Source organism: Micromys minutus, assembly GCF_963924665.1.
Source record: "Micromys minutus genome assembly, chromosome: 2".
NCBI classification, from domain to species: Eukaryota; Metazoa; Chordata; class Mammalia; order Rodentia; family Muridae; genus Micromys; species Micromys minutus.
The window spans coordinates 15,090,118-15,107,497 of NC_137971.1; the positions used below are offsets into that span (position 1 = coordinate 15,090,118).

General features: G+C 43.7%; 2 protein-coding genes across 3 annotated transcripts in view; both read left to right on the plus strand.

The window, feature by feature from the left end:
* The window catches only part of OGA (O-GlcNAcase), a 33,586-nt gene extending 21,738 nt beyond the window's left edge, over positions 1 to 11,848 (plus strand). For both annotated transcript variants that reach the window (XM_080912670.1, XM_080912671.1), the window contains 6 exons: positions 315 to 400; positions 1,348 to 1,452; positions 4,044 to 4,129; positions 4,400 to 4,592; positions 7,734 to 7,893; positions 9,893 to 11,848. In XM_080912670.1, the coding sequence (XP_080768796.1) occupies positions 315 to 400; positions 1,348 to 1,452; positions 4,044 to 4,129; positions 4,400 to 4,592; positions 7,734 to 7,893; positions 9,893 to 10,029 (767 nt within the window). In that variant the 3' untranslated portion in view covers positions 10,030 to 11,848. The remainder of the gene's footprint in view (positions 1 to 314; positions 401 to 1,347; positions 1,453 to 4,043; positions 4,130 to 4,399; positions 4,593 to 7,733; positions 7,894 to 9,892) is intronic.
* A 710-nt stretch (positions 11,849 to 12,558) lies between these two features.
* On the plus strand, positions 12,559 to 14,424 carry NPM3 (nucleophosmin/nucleoplasmin 3). The gene is made up of 6 exons (XM_080911110.1): positions 12,559 to 12,683; positions 12,970 to 13,055; positions 13,230 to 13,349; positions 13,458 to 13,551; positions 13,896 to 14,006; positions 14,095 to 14,424. The coding sequence occupies exons 1-5, from the start codon at positions 12,566 to 12,568 to the stop codon at positions 13,997 to 13,999; spliced, it is 522 nt and encodes a 173-aa protein (XP_080767236.1). The 5' UTR covers positions 12,559 to 12,565; the 3' UTR covers positions 14,000 to 14,006; positions 14,095 to 14,424.
* The last annotated feature ends 2,956 nt before the right edge of the window (positions 14,425 to 17,380 follow it).

Sequence of the window (17,380 nt, forward strand, 5' to 3'; positions counted from 1 at the left end):
GTTGAGCAGTTATTTTGATTTACTGCTGTATGTAAGAATTATAGAAGCTTTTACTTAGATAACCCAATTATTCCTTCCAGTAATTACAGTGTAGAGCTGATTGGTAGTCGTGGTTTCTGTTAACCAGAGGAAGGAGTAGAAGAGTTGAAATGCCATTATAAATTTTAAGATAATTATTATCACAGCCTTGCCTTGAAACCCTGGATTAGAAATTTTAGAGAGCTATTTCCAGTGTGTGTTAGTTTGTTGGACATTTAAGACCCCAGGAAATCCCCTTTCTCGTAACGTTCTCCGCTTGGATCTGATCTCAACAGGGTGTCGTAGTCATTCTTCAGCACAGTTCTTAATTGGAGACCAAGAACCCTGGGCCTTTAGAGGTGGTCTAGCAGGAGAGTTCCAGGTATCAATATGAATTCACAACTGAATTGACATTTTTCTTTGTTTTATGAGAAACCTTATGTTGCGCATCTGATGGCTGGAAGGATTGGTCTGCCGAAGGCTTTCTAGTCCCAAATTCAATTTAGTTACATAGCTGGATTTTAAATCAAATTTTCCTCCTCTTTCACAGTAATTTCTGAAGGAGATGCTGTCAATCCCCCGCGCCTGCGAAGCGCAGCGGCTCTAGGTCTACACTTCACATTGTTTCTTTGCAGGTCGCACAGCATTTAAATCTGCGCCCGCAATGCACAATGCGCGCATGCTTGTCTGCCATAGGAAACTCCATGAGCAAAAAAGATGGCTGATTATGCAAGTGATTGACAAAGGGCTTAAAGGGCAGTTCCTTGGTATCTTAATGAAAACAATATACTTAAAACAGAGACTTGTCTGTTGGTGACAGTCTGAACAAAATAGACGTGCTCTTGCTGCTGGAATTTGTTCATGGATTTTTCAGGTGCTCTCCTTTTCTCCCCCCAACAGGTGCTCTGCTGCGCACAGCAAACTGAAGCGCATTGCTTTGGGGATAAAGCGTCTCCTGGACAGATAACCCTCTTCAGACCAAACCTCTCCTCCTGACATTCTGTCCTGCCATCTTGTAGAAAGATGGTTCATTTAAGATTGGTTTTTAAAACATATATGTCATAATTGGACTAGTTTTTTTTGTTGTTGTTTTAATTATAAAATTAGATTTCTATTAATATGCCATTAAAGCTGTGTAAGTCAGTTTGGGTAATTTCTATTCTGAAACACCCCCCAGGAAAGAGGTATTATATTAGTAAAGTGTAGTATACCCCTCTTCTTTAGGTCTGCCTGCAGTAGCCAGTTAAAGTTAGTTGGTAATCTGCAGTGCACACTCATTGAAAGTATCTTCTCGGCACTAATCTGTCTCCCTTTTTTCCCTTCCTACAGCGTTTGCTGCCAATTGATGGAGCAAATGATCTCTTTTTTCAACCACCCCCACTGACTCCTACCTCCAAAGTTTATACTATCAGACCTTATTTCCCTAAAGATGAGGTAATTTATTTCTTTTCTTTTTTTGCTTATCAGTTTACTATATGGATATGTGCACATTTACAACTTTGAACTAGATGGTTGGAAGAATTGCTTTTTTCTTAAATTACTGTTCACTTAATTGTTTATGGGATTAGGGATCAAACTCAATTGCCACTGAGCATCAGGCCTGCATTAATCAGCCTTCCTTTAAAATACCCACGAAAGCCAGGGGTGGGAGGCTGAGGCAGGCAGAGCTCTGATTTTGAGGCCAACTTGGTCCACACTGTGTTCCAGGCCATTCAAGGCTGCATGGTAAGACTCTGAAAAAGAAAAGAGATGGCCAAGTTTGGTTCATGGTTTCATTTGTCTGGGCAGTCAGCTTCATTGTTTTATGTCATCTTATCATGATGCAGTGGCAGAACAAAGCAAAGCTATCACAGTGACACTGCACCCTTCAAATGGTCTCACCTCCTAGGTTTTCTACTACCTTCTAGAAGCCTGTCAGCTGACTATTAAACTTTAAGCATTTGGCACTTTGTGGGGAAAAGTGGATTCCAGATAGAAATTGTAACTAAATGTCCAGCCCTTAAAATACTACCCTGAGATTGAGGAAGTTTAAAACATTATAAACACTATACTAAAACATTGAGGGCTAAATTTAGGAAAATTTTAAGAGTCTAAGGTATTAACCTCCTTTAGAACATTTAATAACTTGAGCTGTGACTTTTAATTCTTCCCTTTAAAAAGTCAAAATGGGGCCACATGTGCTAGCGCATGCCTTTAATCTCAGTACTTGGGAGGCAAAGATGGGCCTATCTCTGAGTTCAAAGCCAGCCAGAACTACATGGTAAAACACTGTCTAAAAAGTTTGGGGGCTGGAGAGAGATAGCTCAGTGTTAAGAGCACTGACTGCTCTTCCAGAGGTTCTGAATTCAATTCCCAGTACCCACATGGTGGCTCACAACCATCTGTAATGGGATCTGATGACCTTTTGGTGTGTCTAAGACAGTGACAGTGTACTCGTATATATAAAATAGAGATGATTCTCAGCATCCTGAGAACTGCCTGTAACCTCAGTTCTAGGGGGGGGTCCAGAGCCATAAGGTCTATAGGCTCCTACACAACACGGCACACATATTCAACTCATATAGGCAAACACATAAGTAAAATTTAAAATCTTTAGAAAAATTAAGTGAGGATTGGGGCTAGGTAAATAGCAAGCATTCATTGATTGAGTTCTTAGTGCATACAATGTGCTGGGCAGTCACTAGTATTTGGAAGAGGCAGAGAAGTATCCATTTAAAAAAAATCAAATAACAGGTTTTGGTGACACAAGGTTGTAATCCTGGCCCTTAAAGATGTTGAGGCAGAATTGGAGCAAGCTCAATGCCATCTTGGAACTTAATGAGTTCTAAGACAACCTAAGCTAGGAGTGAAACTTCGTCTTTAAAAAGCCCAGTAGGGGCTGTAGAGATGGCTCAGTAGCTAAGAGGACTGACTCTTCTTTCAGAGGACCTGGGTTCAGTTTCCTGCACCCACATGGCAGTTCACAACTGTTGTAATTCCAAGATCTGACGGTCTCACATACATGCAGGGAAAACACAAATGCACGTAAAATAAAAAATAAAATGTTTCTGTAAAAAGCCCAAATAAATTAATAACATGCCTAATTTATAGTAGGAATTACAAAACAGTGTATCCTAATTATGTTATTCTTGACTGTTTTTTCTCTTGTAAGTTCTTTAATTTACTGGTTTCCTGGATGTTAACAGCATCATGTTTAAAGTCTTGTGGAACTTTTGTTTGAGAAAGTGAGAAATTATCAGGTCCTTGTAGATTTATCTTAGAACTTGAGTCTGAGGTCATACGCTCTAGGCTGGGCAAGTTTGGACCTTGTAATGAAACTGTCCTCAAAAAAGAATGGTTGAGAGACTTAAAAATTAAAAAGTACACTGGTTTTTGAATTCACAGTTTACTTTCAAAACTCTGGAGGGATGAGTCAGTGGTTAAGGGCAATCTTCTTAAAGGAGGGCAAGAATTCAGTTCCAGCACCCTCTCTCCAGGCTCATAATTTCCTGTAACTAGCTCCCTGGGGATTAGGTACCTCAGAGAGCCTGTATGTAAATGCTCATACCCCACACGGGGACATATGCACAGTTTTAAAGAAATAAAAATTAAAGGTCTCATGAAAGTTTTCAGTCTTGATTAATGTCCTGCTTTTTGAAACTAGTTTTACAGAGGTGACCCAATAAATAAAATTTTAGGGCTGGAGATCAAATGTAGTGCTTTTTGTATGTTAGGTACCACTGAGCTACATACCCAACCAATAATATTTAATATAATGATGATCATTCTACCTTGCCTGTCACACCCCTCACTGAGGTAATGTTTCTGATAGGCCACACATTATTTTTCTCTAAACTTGTAATTTTTTTTACTTAGTCAGTTTGTGATCCAAAGTTGTCTCAAGTGTAGCATGTAGCCCATTAAGCAACTTGGCCTGAATCTGCAGTCCTCCTACCTCACTTCCTGTGTGTACCACACACGGCTGCTTATATCCATTCTTTCCAACATTTTCCTTCATGTGTTGCTTAACTAAATTATATTTTCAGGCTTCCGTGTACAAGATTTGCAGAGAAATGTATGATGATGGAGTGGGTTTGCCTTTTCAAAGTCAGCCTGACCTTATTGGAGACAAGTATGTGATACCTATTTGGTTTGGGTGATAAGATACTTCTCATAGCAGGGTTTTTGGGTTAAGGGGAGGTGTTGACTGGAAGAATTTTTTTTTTCTTTTTTAAAAATTTCAGTTTAATCTTAAATTTGAAAACGAATGTAATGTCTGTTTTCGGTTTCTGATATTCCAAAGGTGGTGTTCATAAGCTAGGTCCACTGGATCTCATGTTGCTGGTTGTAAACTCTGTGTTAGCGATTCACAGGCTTACTCTGGCTTCCTCTTTCTGAGCAGGTTAGTGGGAGGACTGCTTTCCCTCAGCCTGGATTACTGCTTCGTCCTAGAAGATGAAGACGGCATTTGTGGCTATGCCTTAGGCACTGTAGATGTGACCCCCTTCATTAAAAAGTGTAAAATTTCCTGGATTCCCTTTATGCAGGAGAAGTATACCAAACCAAATGGTGACAAAGAGCTCTCAGAGGCCGAGGTAACTCACTGGTTTAGAATTGTGATAATTTTAAAAAATTAAAATGTAAAATTCACCAAGTGTACTAGTACATACCTTTGTCCAGCTTTCAGAAGGCAGAAGCAGGTTTGAGGCCAGCCTGGTCTACATAGTGAGTTCCGGGCCAGCCAGATTGACAAGGGAAATAATGTCTTTTTTTATTTTTTATTTTTAAAAACTATATTTATTTCTATGCTGATTGGGATTGAATTTATGGTCTTGTGTGGACTAACATTTTATTTCGTGTGATGCACTGTTACAATATTGGTGCTTATTAGTCTGTTTTGTTTTAATATTCCAAGTTTGTTCAGGTGTTTTGTCTGCATGTATGTCTTGTACCAATTGTACCTGGTGTTCCCTTTGGCCATCAGATCTAGAACTGGAGTCACAGTGAGCTGTGGTGTGGATTCTCATGACCCTCTGAAAACAAGAACTTTTAACTCCTAGCTGCCTTTGCTTTGAATCACTTTTTTTCTTTTCTTTTTTCCTTTTTTCCTTTTTTTTTTTTTTTTTTTTTTTTTTTTTTTGAGACAGAGTCACATGTAGTGAAGGCTGTCCATGAACTCAAGGCTAGCCTAGAGCTCCTGATCTTTACTACCTATCACAAGTGATAGGTGAGACCTGTCATTTGGCAACTAATGTCTTAATTTTTGCTTGTTTTTAATTAAAATCCTGTCTGATGGCCACAGCTGGAGTCTGTCTTTTGAGTGGAGATTCTAGTATGAGTTTTAAAAGATGGTTGGAGAATTTTTAATGGGGAGACTAGTTTTGTGTAGGTTGGGGATATCAGATAGCATTAGGCCTTGGCAGAGTTGCTCTGGGCATCAGTCCAGACCCCAGTTGATGTGTAGTAATTGTCAGTACTGGCTATTGGTAGTTTCTAGGGTATAGGAGCAGAAATGATGCCAGTGTCTGGGGTGGGGGTGGGGCTACAGAACCCTGTCACCATGCATGGGACAATCTGGGGTTGTCAGTCTTGTTTCCCCTTGTAGCCTCTCCAAAGGACAATGGAAAACATGATTACGGCCTTTTGGACAGCAACAGTAATGACACAAGCCCAAAGTCTGGTCAGCCTAAGTCTGCTTTTGTACTGGCAGACATAAGCAAAAGGGGGAGGGAAAAAAAAAAAAAAAAAAAAAAACAAAAAACTTCATCCTAAAGGATTTGCTTAGGAAAATGAGTGATCTCAGATTTCTTGATGGGCTGAGAGAAGAGGTTGATTTCCTTCAGGTGCCATCTTCATGCATGTCCTTGACCAGGCAGCTGGGTTTGGTGATGGGGATCCACTTCTTATCAAAGGCTGAGACTTCTGGTGTGTAGTCCTGTAGCCGAATCCTGTATGGCACCCATTACATCATTCTGCTGTTTTCCCAAGGAAGACAAGCTTTTGCTGTGCTTTGGGTTATATTTTAGGGCCTTGTACACATTAGGCAAGTGCTGTGTCACTAACCTAAATCTACAGTAGTACTTTTCTTACTTTAAATGAAAGTTTAGTTAAGGTCCAAATCTTGAAGGGAAATCAGGATTCTTTTATTCTCTTGTAACTGTATTCACACTTTGGCAGATACAGTACTCAAAAATTTATTTACTATGTATGAATGCACTGCTGCTGTCTTCAGATACCAGAAGAGGGCATCAGATCCCATTACAGATGGTTATGAGCCACCATGTGGTTGTTGGGAATTGAACTCAGGACCTCTGGGAGAGCAGTCTCTCTTAACCACTGAGCCATCTCTCCAGCCTTTTAAAATGCCTTTAAGGCACTGTCCCCTCCCAACCCCCTTTTTTAAAGAGTTAATTTAATTATGCAATTTAATTTGTAGATTTCCAGGTAAAGTTTCAGTTAGTACAGAGTTCCAATCTGTCCCTTGTTTATTTTCAACATTTCTCAAGCTTAAGAAACTGCTGTAGGTACATTATTAATAATCAAATCCTAAACTATTCAATTTTTCTACTAATTTTTTTATTCCAGTGCCTTATTCAGAGCACAACATTAATATTTGTCTATTTTCTTGAAAATGGATTTTATCATGTTATTGCCCCAGCTGACCTTGAACCTTTTGGACTCAATCTCTTCCTATCCTGAATAGCTGACTAGATTTTTATTTATTTATTTATTTTTTTAAGTTTAATTATTCTGGATTTTCAAGACAGGGTGTGACTAAGTAGCCCTGCCTATCTGGAACTAACAGGCCTTGAATTTAGGGATTCACATGCCCAAGCCTCCAGGATGCTGGGATTTCAGGTGTGTGCCATCATTCTGGGCCTTAAGAGTTTCAAGTCTGTATTTTGCTGAGGATGGAATTAACAGCCTCACACATGTAAGCAAGTGTTTTGTTGCTGCCTTGAGATTAGCTTTCTGGTTTTCTGAGATGGAATCTGCCTGAGTAGCCCAGCATTCATGGAATTTAGGATGGCAGACCAGGCTGGCTTTAAACTTACAGGACTCTGGGGGATACAGGCATGAATGGCTATAACTGGTTTAAACAAACCATTTTTTAAAATTATTTTTGTATGTGTCTGTCTGAGTATATGCACACATGTATACCTGTGTGCATACAGGGAGGCCCAAACCGAGCATTGAAAGAATGTCTTTTGTCACTTTGCATATGTCCATGAGGCAAGGTTAAACCTAGGGTTCACATTTTTTCGGGTAGTTGGAGGCCAGCAAGCTTCAGCCACCCTATATCTAGCCCCTTGAGAGCAGGGTTAGAGGCATGTGCCAGAGATAGTGTGCATCTTATGTGGTTGCTGGGATCCTGAGGTACAGTTCTTTTAATTGTGCTAGTATCAAGCCCTGAATGGTCGGTAACTTGGTCTGGGGCTGTGTGTTTGTCTATGTCTGTGTATTCTTTCGTTTTTGTAGACAGGGTCTTACTGTTTATAGGTGATCTGGAATTCACTCACTGTATAGAGAGCTCTGCCTGCCTCTGACTCCTGATTACTGGGGTTAAAGGTATCACCAGCATACCTGGCCATAAGTAATACCTTTTAGAATTGTAAGCTAATTCATTGTCTGAGCCAGAAAAGTAGTTAAATATTGCTTTGCTTTCCCTGAGTTCTGCAAGGGTAATACATACAAGAAACTTGTAAATATAAAAGATTCTAATATTCCTTTTCCAGAAAATAATGTTGAGTTTCCATGAAGAGCAGGAGGTGTTGCCAGAAACTTTCCTTGCCAACTTCCCTTCTCTGATAAAGATGGATATTCATAAAAAAGTCACTGACCCAAGTGTTGCCAAGAGCATGATGGCTTGCCTCCTGTCTTCACTGAAGGCTAATGGTGAGCAAAAGTTGTGGGGCTGTATTATTTCGGCAAGACTTTATTATTGTATTACTTTGTAGTCATGTGTGTGTATGGGTGTGCATACATGGAGGACTTGTGAAAGCTGATTTCTTTGACATGTGGGTCCTGGGGATCCATATCTTTTCATTTAGTTTTGGCCTTTTGCAAAGGTTTTGTACGTGTTCATTCAGTCTGGCCTAGAATCCCACAGTCTGCTGTTAGAGCTTCCTGAGTGCTAAGAATTCCTGGGCTACCATGTCTGGCTTTAGCTGTATTTTGGGATTGAAAATTAAAGTTGAGTCTGGTCACTCAACACAATCTCAGGACTCAAGAAACTAAGCCAGTAGGATGGCTACGTGTGCTAGACCAGCTGGCTGTGGGGATGACAGTGACATTGGATGAGAGGAGAAGTTTCACTGGGTAGGGCCCTTCACAGAGGCAAGTCTGATGACCTGAATCGGTTCCCAGAATCCACATTAACGTGGAAGGTGAGAACTGACTTGACAAAAAGTTGGTTTTTGATGTTCACATACTTAAGGCCTGAGTTCAGTCTCCAGAAGGAACCACCTCCACAGAGTTGGCCTCTGGCCTCCATAATATGCTGTGGCTCAATTTTTTTTTCCAGTTATACTGCCCTCCCCACCCGTGTGTGTGTGTGTGTGTCTGTCTGTCTGTCTGTCTGTCTTGTCTGTCTTGGGGGTGTGGGACCTCTGTTGCCAAGATTATTGGGCTCAAGCTGTTTTTCTGCCTTGTCCTCTTAAGTAGTTAAGGTCTGCACTACTGTGTCTGGCTTATTGCTCATTTATTTTGAATTATTAATTGGTGTAAGAGTTCAGTGTGCATTGATCCTTGGAAAATGCTCTTTCATAATATGAATACTAATTTTGAACCTCAATTGAATGAGAAATGAATGCATAAGATAATTTATTTTGTAAGAACACATTTTAAGACTGAATATTGTAGGGTTGGAGAGATGGCTCAGTGGTTAAGAACACTAACTATTTATCCAGAGGTCCTGAGTTCAATTCCCAGCAACCACATGGTGGCTCACAACCATCTGTAATGGGATCCAATGCCCTCTTCTGGTGTGTCTGAAGACGGCACCAGTGTACTCATAAACAACAAATAATCTTTTTTTAAAAAAAGACTGAACATTATATATACATAATTTCAGAATGGGGGAATCTGAGGTAAAAGGATTGTAACAAGGCTAGTACAAGCTGCGTGCTGAGAATCTGACATTAGTTTAGTCCTTAGCTGGTAGAACAGTTGAGTAGTTTGTCAGCCATTTTCAGAATTAGAGGTTTAGTGATGTAGTGCAGCCTTTTTTCTTTTGGCTTCTTTTTTTTTTTTTTTTTTTTTTTGCTATGTTTTGTTTTTAAAGATAGTTTCTCTATGTAACTCTGGGTGTCCTGGAACTCCAAAGTTCCACCTGCTGCCTCTGCTTCCTGAGCACTGGGACTAAGGAGGCATGCAGAGCGGCCACCACCCAATAAAAATTTTCTTTCTTGGAAAGAATTTTATCCACTCAACTGTTGGCTAAGTGTTAAGAATTTAAATTCAGGGCTGGAGAGATGGCTCAGTGGTTAAGAGCATTGACTGCCAATGCCCTCTTCTGGTGTGTCTGAAGACAGCTACAGTGTATATTCATAAACATAAAATAAATCTTTTAAAAAATAATTTAAAAGTAAGGTTTGGTAGTATGTACATTTAATATCAGTACTGAGGCAGGTGGGTTTCTTAAAGTCACCCTGCTCTAGTGAGTTCTAGGCCAGCCAGGGCTACAAAAAGACTATCTCAAAAACAAAAACAAAAAAGACTTAGGAAAAATTGTAGGGCTGGGAATATAGCTCAGTACCCCATTACCACACACAAAAAATAAAGGTTGTAATATAAAACTTAGGGATAGATAAGGCTTTTAATCTGTTTTAAACCTGATGATGCATATCTATGTGATACACTTAACTTATATTTCAAATATTTGTTTTATTTCTAGGCTCCCGGGGGGCTTTCTGTGAAGTGAGACCAGATGATAAAAGGATTCTGGAATTCTACAGCAAGTTAGGCTGTTTTGAAATTGCAAAAATGGAAGGATTTCCAAAGGATGTGGTTATACTTGGTAGAAGCCTGTGACATTTGTTGACACTGTGAACTGTCCAAAAGTCTCTTAACTCCACCTTGTGGTTGGTGGTTGAGATCTTCACACAGTTCAGTGTCTGGAGCGGCAGCGGATCAGCCAGTGGAAACAAAGATGACTGTAAAACTCACCCATCACATTTTCAGACGCTCACTGGTTGGGAGAGGATGGTGCTGCTGCATATCCTGTGCGGCTTGTGGTGTGTGCCTCTGGGTTGTTAGTGTCAGGCCTCTTCTGTGGGGTTCTCTAGGGAGAGGTTCTTAAATAAATGTAGTCAGCACTATTTTCTGCATCCAGTGTGGTTGCATTTCTCACCTAAGAGCAATGAAGATCAATCACTCTCTTTATTCTCCTTGGTGTGCAGAATGGAATGTCTCTGGAGACATGGCTGGAATGAGAAAATTTTAGTGAGTTTGAATTTGGGGCAATTTCTCTGCTTTTTGTAAAGCTCTGGGCAACTGTCTCTTGTGACTGTTGGTTCAGGCCATTGTGCTTTGTTAGGGACAAACGTGCATCTGTTTGTGGCAAAGGCCTAAGTTGACAAATGTGTAAATCTCTTTGTATATAAACTAGCTGTAACCTGACTGTTGTTTACTTACTGTTTTATATTATGTTTTTTTTCCCTTTGAAAATGAAAGGTGTTGGTTTAGGATGGCACTTTGAATAATGTAAACCAGTGAATGGTAGATTTCCTTTACATTTCTCCTTTTCTTGCTAAGAAGTTTTTATTTTTAAAGTGCCTCCCCATAGGGATAGGCCATAACTATTTAGGGTATGAGCACCTAACTTCATATGACTCAAATCTGTTGGGAAGTGCAGTTACTTCTGGGAATTAATCTTAATAGATCCGCATGTGAAATGTTCTGACATTGTCAAGTAAGGGTAAGGGGACTGACTAGTGGTCTCATCTGCCCTTAGTACAGTTGTCATTTAATCGAAAAGACCTGTTAACTACTGGTTTAATTGAATCAGTCTTTAATTCTTGCATGTTTGTATCTAATTTTTAAAAGAAAGAATAAGTATATGTTAACCATAAGTATACTTTTTCTTTTAATCAGAGATTCTGAAAACTTCATGTATTTTAATTTAGATTTGGTGAATTTAAAGGTTTTGAGCATGAAGCTGGCAGTCTCTGCAGGATTTTTTTAATCATGGCTAGCTGTCTAGTAACTTCATAGATTTTTCAACAGTATTTGTTACCTTGCTTTCCTCCTGTTTTACATCAGCTTTTGAACTCTGAGCTGAGGGAGGAGAGAGAAAAGGAGCTTGAAACATTTTCCTTTATAGAACTCCAGTGTGAGCTTGTGAGATAGTCTTACGTTTAGCACTATATATAGTGGACCCAGTGACTTGCACCAGAGGCCCAGGAGTGTGTTGAAATGAGCCACCTCATTAGGGTACAGACCTTGATAGGATGTGTTGAAAACTTAAAATCAAGTTTGAAGGCTGGGGTGAAGGACAAAAATTGTTACTAGATATTAATCTTCAGCTTTCTGAATACATCTCATGCCTTAGTGGGGATTACATTTTATTTGGAGGATTTCAGAGTTTCATACAGAATCAGGAATTTTAAACAAGTTGCTTTTGTTTAATGTTGGCTTTCAGTAATCACTTGGGATGGTCTTCTGGACATAACTGAAAACATGTCCAGGTCTATACTGTCATCGTTGTAGGATAAAAGCTATGCCATCTTTCATGGTTATGAATATTTATTAAGGTTGGAATAACATTTCATTGATGTGTGGATCACAGCTCAGTTCCTATAGAAAACGAACTGTAAAACTATCTGCAGACCATGCAAGAGGCACAATAAAACTTGAAGTGAATATGTGTGGTGTGCTGCCTTTTCTCCATTTTCTCCCATCTTTTTTTTCCCTAACATCACCTGATCCCTTTATCCCTCAAGTATCCAACGCTATTGGAATGTAGGCTGGATTTTGAAAACAGCCTGCCCTCCACAGCAAAGATTTTTCTTAAGAGAAATCTTACTACAGTTAAAATTTGTGTGAAGTAGAGGGGTGTCACTGAGTTTCTCTGGAATAGGGAGTACGTGGCTTAGTCTTCTTAAATGGATTATTGGTGTGTGGGGGTCGGAGGGTCGCCTAAGAGGAGGCTGTATTAGGAACAGTAATTTATTCATTCCCACATCTGAACTTAGGTCCTTGCAGTCAAGCCTCCATCAGGATCAGGAAGCTTGTGTGAGGTGTGGCCAATTTGGGTGGGAATCCCTGGGAGAAAGGAAAAATGGCTACTCCATACCCTGCGTTTACTGGAAAAGGAGATAGGAAAGGTTTACACTAACATCTATATATATTCCCTGGTTGGAAAAAGGATTCAGTGACTGGACGCTGACTTTAAGCCCGCGTGAAACTTTCCTCTGAGTCTGCGGAAGAGAGGATTGCGGCTCTGCTCCAGTGGTGGCTCAGGTGCCTCGCGCCTTGAGGCGCGCGTCTCCTTTAATTGGCGGGGCCGGAACTGGCTGAGGTGCAGCGTTCGGTGCGTGGGAGGCGGGGCTCTGCCGGCCGTTTCAGCATGGCCGCCGGCGCTGCGGCTGCTTTGGCTTTTTTAAACCAAGAGAGCCGAGCCCGGGCTGGGGGTTTCGGGGGCCTGAGGGTTCCGGCTCCGGTCACAATGGATAGTTTCTTCTTCGGTATTAAACACTGGAATGGCAGAGTGGTACGGGGTGGGTGAGGCGTCGGGCTGAGGAACGCGGCTGGGTGACGTGGGTGTGGGCCGAGGGCCCCTCGCCTTCCCTAACTCTTCTCGGCCTGTACGGCCCAAGAGGGACGCCCGTCCACGTGTTTTAGGCGAGTAAACGGCCAGTCACTCCGCGGCGGTACATGACTGGGTGGAGGGGACAGCGGAGTTTGTGAAATGCCCTCCCCTCTGTCCTCTCCACGAGTGCACCTCTCAGGCGAACGCACTGGCTCTTGCAGGTTGTGAGCTCTCCAGCCACACCCGCTCCTTTACTTTCAAGGTTGAGGAAGAGGATGATACAGAACACGTGCTGGCTTTGAACATGGTAAGGGGGTGCAGAGGGAGTTGGAGATGCAGGGGGCCCGCAGACACTCTGCGTATCTGTTCTCAAAGGGTCCCTTCATCGGGTACCACTGAGACTAGTCAGGTCTTAGGTTAAGATGCCTTCCACTTGGTGTCAGCCCACACTTGAGACGCTGGGCTTCTGTATGCCTTTCAGCTGTGCCTTACCGAGGGGGCCAAGGACGAGTGTAATGTGGTGGAAGTTGTGGCCCGCGACCACGACAATCAGGAGATTGCAGTTCCTGTGGCCAACCTCAGGTTGTCTTGTCAGCCCATGGTGAGTTGTTGCCATGTTCGTTGGGAGTATCATGGGGATTGAGAACTTCAGTATTAATCTCAAAATGGATGGGCCAGAGTGGATTAAGCCTTCGTTCTTTTCTTCCAGCTCAGTGTGGATGATTTCCAGCTCCAACCACCTGTAACGTTCCGCCTAAAGTCCGGTTCTGGCCCTGTGCGGATCACTGGTCGGCATCAGATCGGTGAGAATGGGCCCTCTCCTCGGGCCTGCCTCTCTCCCTCTCCACTCCTGACTTATTCCAGCCTCATCTCAGGTTGTGGTTCCAGTACTGTGTGCCTCTAACTGCCACATTCGGGCATGTGAACTTCCTGTACCCCGCCCCGGGTGTCCAGCCCCAACGATGTGGGTGGGCTCTTTTGGGTTTGGGGTTTTGGGGGTGGGCGGTCCCTATCCCATCTAGATTTAGGAACTCTGGAAAGTGAGGTTTCCCGTGAGCCTAACAGCATGGACACTGAAAACGTGACCTGTGGTGTTTAAATTCCTTTGGCTTTAACCTTCTGTCTGTGCTGTGTGTGTATCCACCAGTTTGTATAAACAACGATCTTTCTGAAGAAAGTGAGGATGAGAGTGAAGATGAAATTAAGCTGTGTGGCATCCTTCCTGCCAAAAAGCACAGGGGCAGGCCTTAGCCCTCTGGTGAGGAGGAAGGGGGGGTTCCAGCAGGATCTGGGACGTTAAGGGAAGTAGGTGAGGCAGAAGATACTGACTTTTTCTTTTTTCTCAGGGCGGTAGCTGCTTGCTGCAGGTGCCATGCTCCATGTGCTCCTGGACAAGTTCAAGAATGCTTTTCTCCCGGAAGAGGATGGGCTGAGAGAGCAGTCATTCTCCATAGGGGCCTGTATTTGATCCTGTGGTTCCTGAAGCTTTCCTTTTCTGTTGGGGTAGGATAACCTTTGAACACCTCTTCTCTGACCCACCTACCCCCAGGTTCAATCCCCAGCACTGCAAAAAAAAAAGAAAAAAAAAGAAAGAAAAAAGGAATTTCAGAACACATTTTTAACACTTTCTACATTTTTAGATAAATATCTAAATAAAATGGTTATGGTTTTTTGCAGTCCTTGTGTGGCCTTTTTCAATACTGAGATGACATTTCCCTAGGGACCACCAGGTGGCACTGTGGCAGCACAAAGGTTATGGTGGGTCTTGGGCTGGTGAAATGTGGGATCCTATTCCCCAGGGCTCAAGGCACCTCCCACTCCAGCCTATTCCATGTTCCTGCAGCTGGGGGAGGGCCATCGCAGGAGGTTATCAGCTTCCAAACAAGGGGTCTGGGCCTCTGTCAGCACTCAGGCTGATGGGCAGGGGGCAGATAAGTGGGCTTAAGAAACCTGAGGAATGTGCATCCCTAACCCCATGAGGGGCTCAGCCAAGAGGCCTGTGAGGGTGGGACCAGTCTCTGGGCTTTTGAGGCAGGTTGAGTAGAGCAGGGCCCTTAGAAACCTGATTCCCAGGGCCAGATGGAGGGAACTGGCCAGATTGGGTGACAAGGAAACCAGAGTCCGGGTGGCCTGGCATATGGGGGCAGAAAGGAGCTCATGGGAATCAGCCTCTGCTGAGGGGTCACCCCCTCCCCTCTGCCACACTGTCTTATCCCGAGAATGAGGTGGTTCTTGGGCCCCGCTACTGTTAAGCCAGGAAGAGAACAGGGTTGCCTGTGTGAAGACTATGCACCCCGGGGTCAGCAGTTCAGCAGTGTTGATGGGATGGGATGGGTGGGGGGGATCAATGCCCTACAAACAAACAAAAGGTTACTTCCCCAGACAAGCTGAAGACTGACAGAGAACAGAGCTGCGAATCAGGCCAATTCACACCAGCTGACCAACAAGTAGGGGGCCTCCATAAGTTGGATTGAGTTCAGGCTGTTGACTTCAAGAGTGTCCCCTACAGTAGAAAGAGTTGTACCTAACCCAGGTGTGGTAGCACAGGAGACAAAATTGGGAACTGGAGTCCAGCTTGGGCTCCATGCGGTGGAAGTTAGGAGGGGAGGAGGGAAGTGGTTCCTCCTAACTTCAAAAGTTTCCCCCCATCTATATGAGGAATTAGAGGTAAGTTTTCAACTTCCCTTTCTCAAGTGTTTCAAGGATCGGGGTTGCGGGTGCCTTTTCAAGTCCAGCGATTTCCACCAACGGCCCTGGCTAGGAACCATTAGCAGAGGATCGAATTGGAGGGGAAGGAGAAAACTAGTGCCCTCTGGTGGGCGTGTTTAAAACTGCTCGTGGTCGTACCGCTCTATGAGACAGGATAGGAGGGAACAAATCACTAAGTTTGGAATGCATAAATGTTTTCATTCACACGAAGCGCCCGTGCTAGAGAAGAGGAGTTAGTTGCGGGCACTCACTATCCCTACCTCCTTTCGGCTCCTGCCTCCAGTTCTTTGGTACGGGCATAAATGCAGCGACGAGCCACTACCTTACCAGAAGCCTTCCATACTCACTCGCCTAGCCCACACTCCTGCTCCCCCACCATCAGTGTACCCCCTGTGACTCCCCTGATCGCCCATTGTATTTCTCGCCTGTTTTCCTGGCGGGTGGACTGCAAGCACAGCCCTGCCCGCAGTGGGGGCCCAATCCACATTTGCCTGCTAGTTCAGGAGTTTCCCGGCCCCTTGCGGCGCGGTGCAGACAGACCTGGGAATTGTTTTTTCCTTCTTTCCAGATCACACCTTTTCGGGATACCCCTTTTCTGCACTCTCAGCACACAACAGGAATGCTGCCAATTATCTGGCCTCAGAGAACTTGCGGGATGTAGGCATAAGATGGTGTCTAGGGAACGCTGAAAGACGGGCAACCCGATATGGGGGTGGGGGACAGACACGGAAGAACCGCAGCTCCCAGTCGGGGTTCGAAGTGGCTAAGGCAGACGCAGAGATTTGCATTTGAACCATCCTGATTGAGTCTATGGCACTTTAAACACTGTGACCTGCAGGATGGTGGCCTGGGTGTGGATCTGAGGGGCTTGTGGCTGGGTGAGGGGTGCGTTTGGGTCCCGGAGACCGCATGTTTGCAGAGAGGGCCGTTTGTGTTGGCAAAGAGTGTGTGTTTGTGTTTGCAAGAGGGAGTGTGTGCATGTGTGTTTGTGTTTGCGGAGTGTGGGGGCGGCAGGGAAAGGTGGCCAGGCTGTCACTCAGAGATCAGGATGACAGGCGCTCCCTCCTCTAGGCGCGGGAGCTCTGATTGCAGATTCGAGGAAACAAAATAGCAATTGTAATTACGGGGCTTTGATAAGATAAAGGAAGAGGGAGGTGGCCGGGAGGCAGGCTAGCGAAGGAGGGAGGGAGAGCGGCCTGCGGGAGCTCCAAGGAACATTTGCATCTGTCAGTCACCGACTGCTCTGGGTGCCCACTGTGGGGGAGGCACATCTATCCTGCCCCCCAAAGACAGGGAATTTGGGGGAAACAAGAAGGATCCTGGAGATCTAGGTGAAGCTCTAATGAGTTCATGGGAGTTTTCACATGTGAAAGAATTTGGTCTCTTTTTGTGAAAGAGGTGAGAGGCAGAGTTCAAAAGTAGGAGTAAAACCGTGACCTGGGACCTTTTCTGAGGGGTGGGGGTGCTGGGGTCTCCTGTGGGTGAGGGAGGTGATTCACAGATGGTGAATCAATAAGGTTCAGCTCTGGAGGATCCATAACTCAGGTGTTCCAACACACACACACACACACACACACACACACACACACACACGAGGAACTAGAACCCAGGCTCTACTGACAGGCTGCTGCACCGATCCCTGTGTCTTGCGACTCAAGCTTATTTTCAAAGTGTTGCGTCCGTAGTGAAGAGAGGGCCCTTCCTTTCAGGTGGAGCCCATCTTTCGCCTTCCATCTGTTTAGGCATTCACTCATTAATAAATTCAAGAGCATCTCTTATGCTCCACACATGAAGTAAATTCTGTGAGCAAAGAGACACCTTTGCCAGCTTAAAGCAATGCAAAAATAAATAAATAAAGACACATCATCCCGAATGCCCTTCAGCAAAGCACTCAGAGAGAGGGGTTGGCCTTTGTGGAGGACA

Excerpts from the sequence above, each read along its gene's own strand:
- NPM3 (XM_080911110.1), top strand. The coding sequence starts at position 12,566 with ATGGCCGCCGGCGCTGCGGCTGCTTTGGCTTTTTTAAACCAAGAGAGC. Across the intron at positions 13,350-13,457 it reads GGTTGTCTTGTCAGCCCATG|CTCAGTGTGGATGATTTCCA; the intron begins GTGAGTTGTTGC and ends CTTTTCTTCCAG. Across the intron at positions 13,552-13,895 it reads CACTGGTCGGCATCAGATCG|TTTGTATAAACAACGATCTT; the intron begins GTGAGAATGGGC and ends TGTATCCACCAG.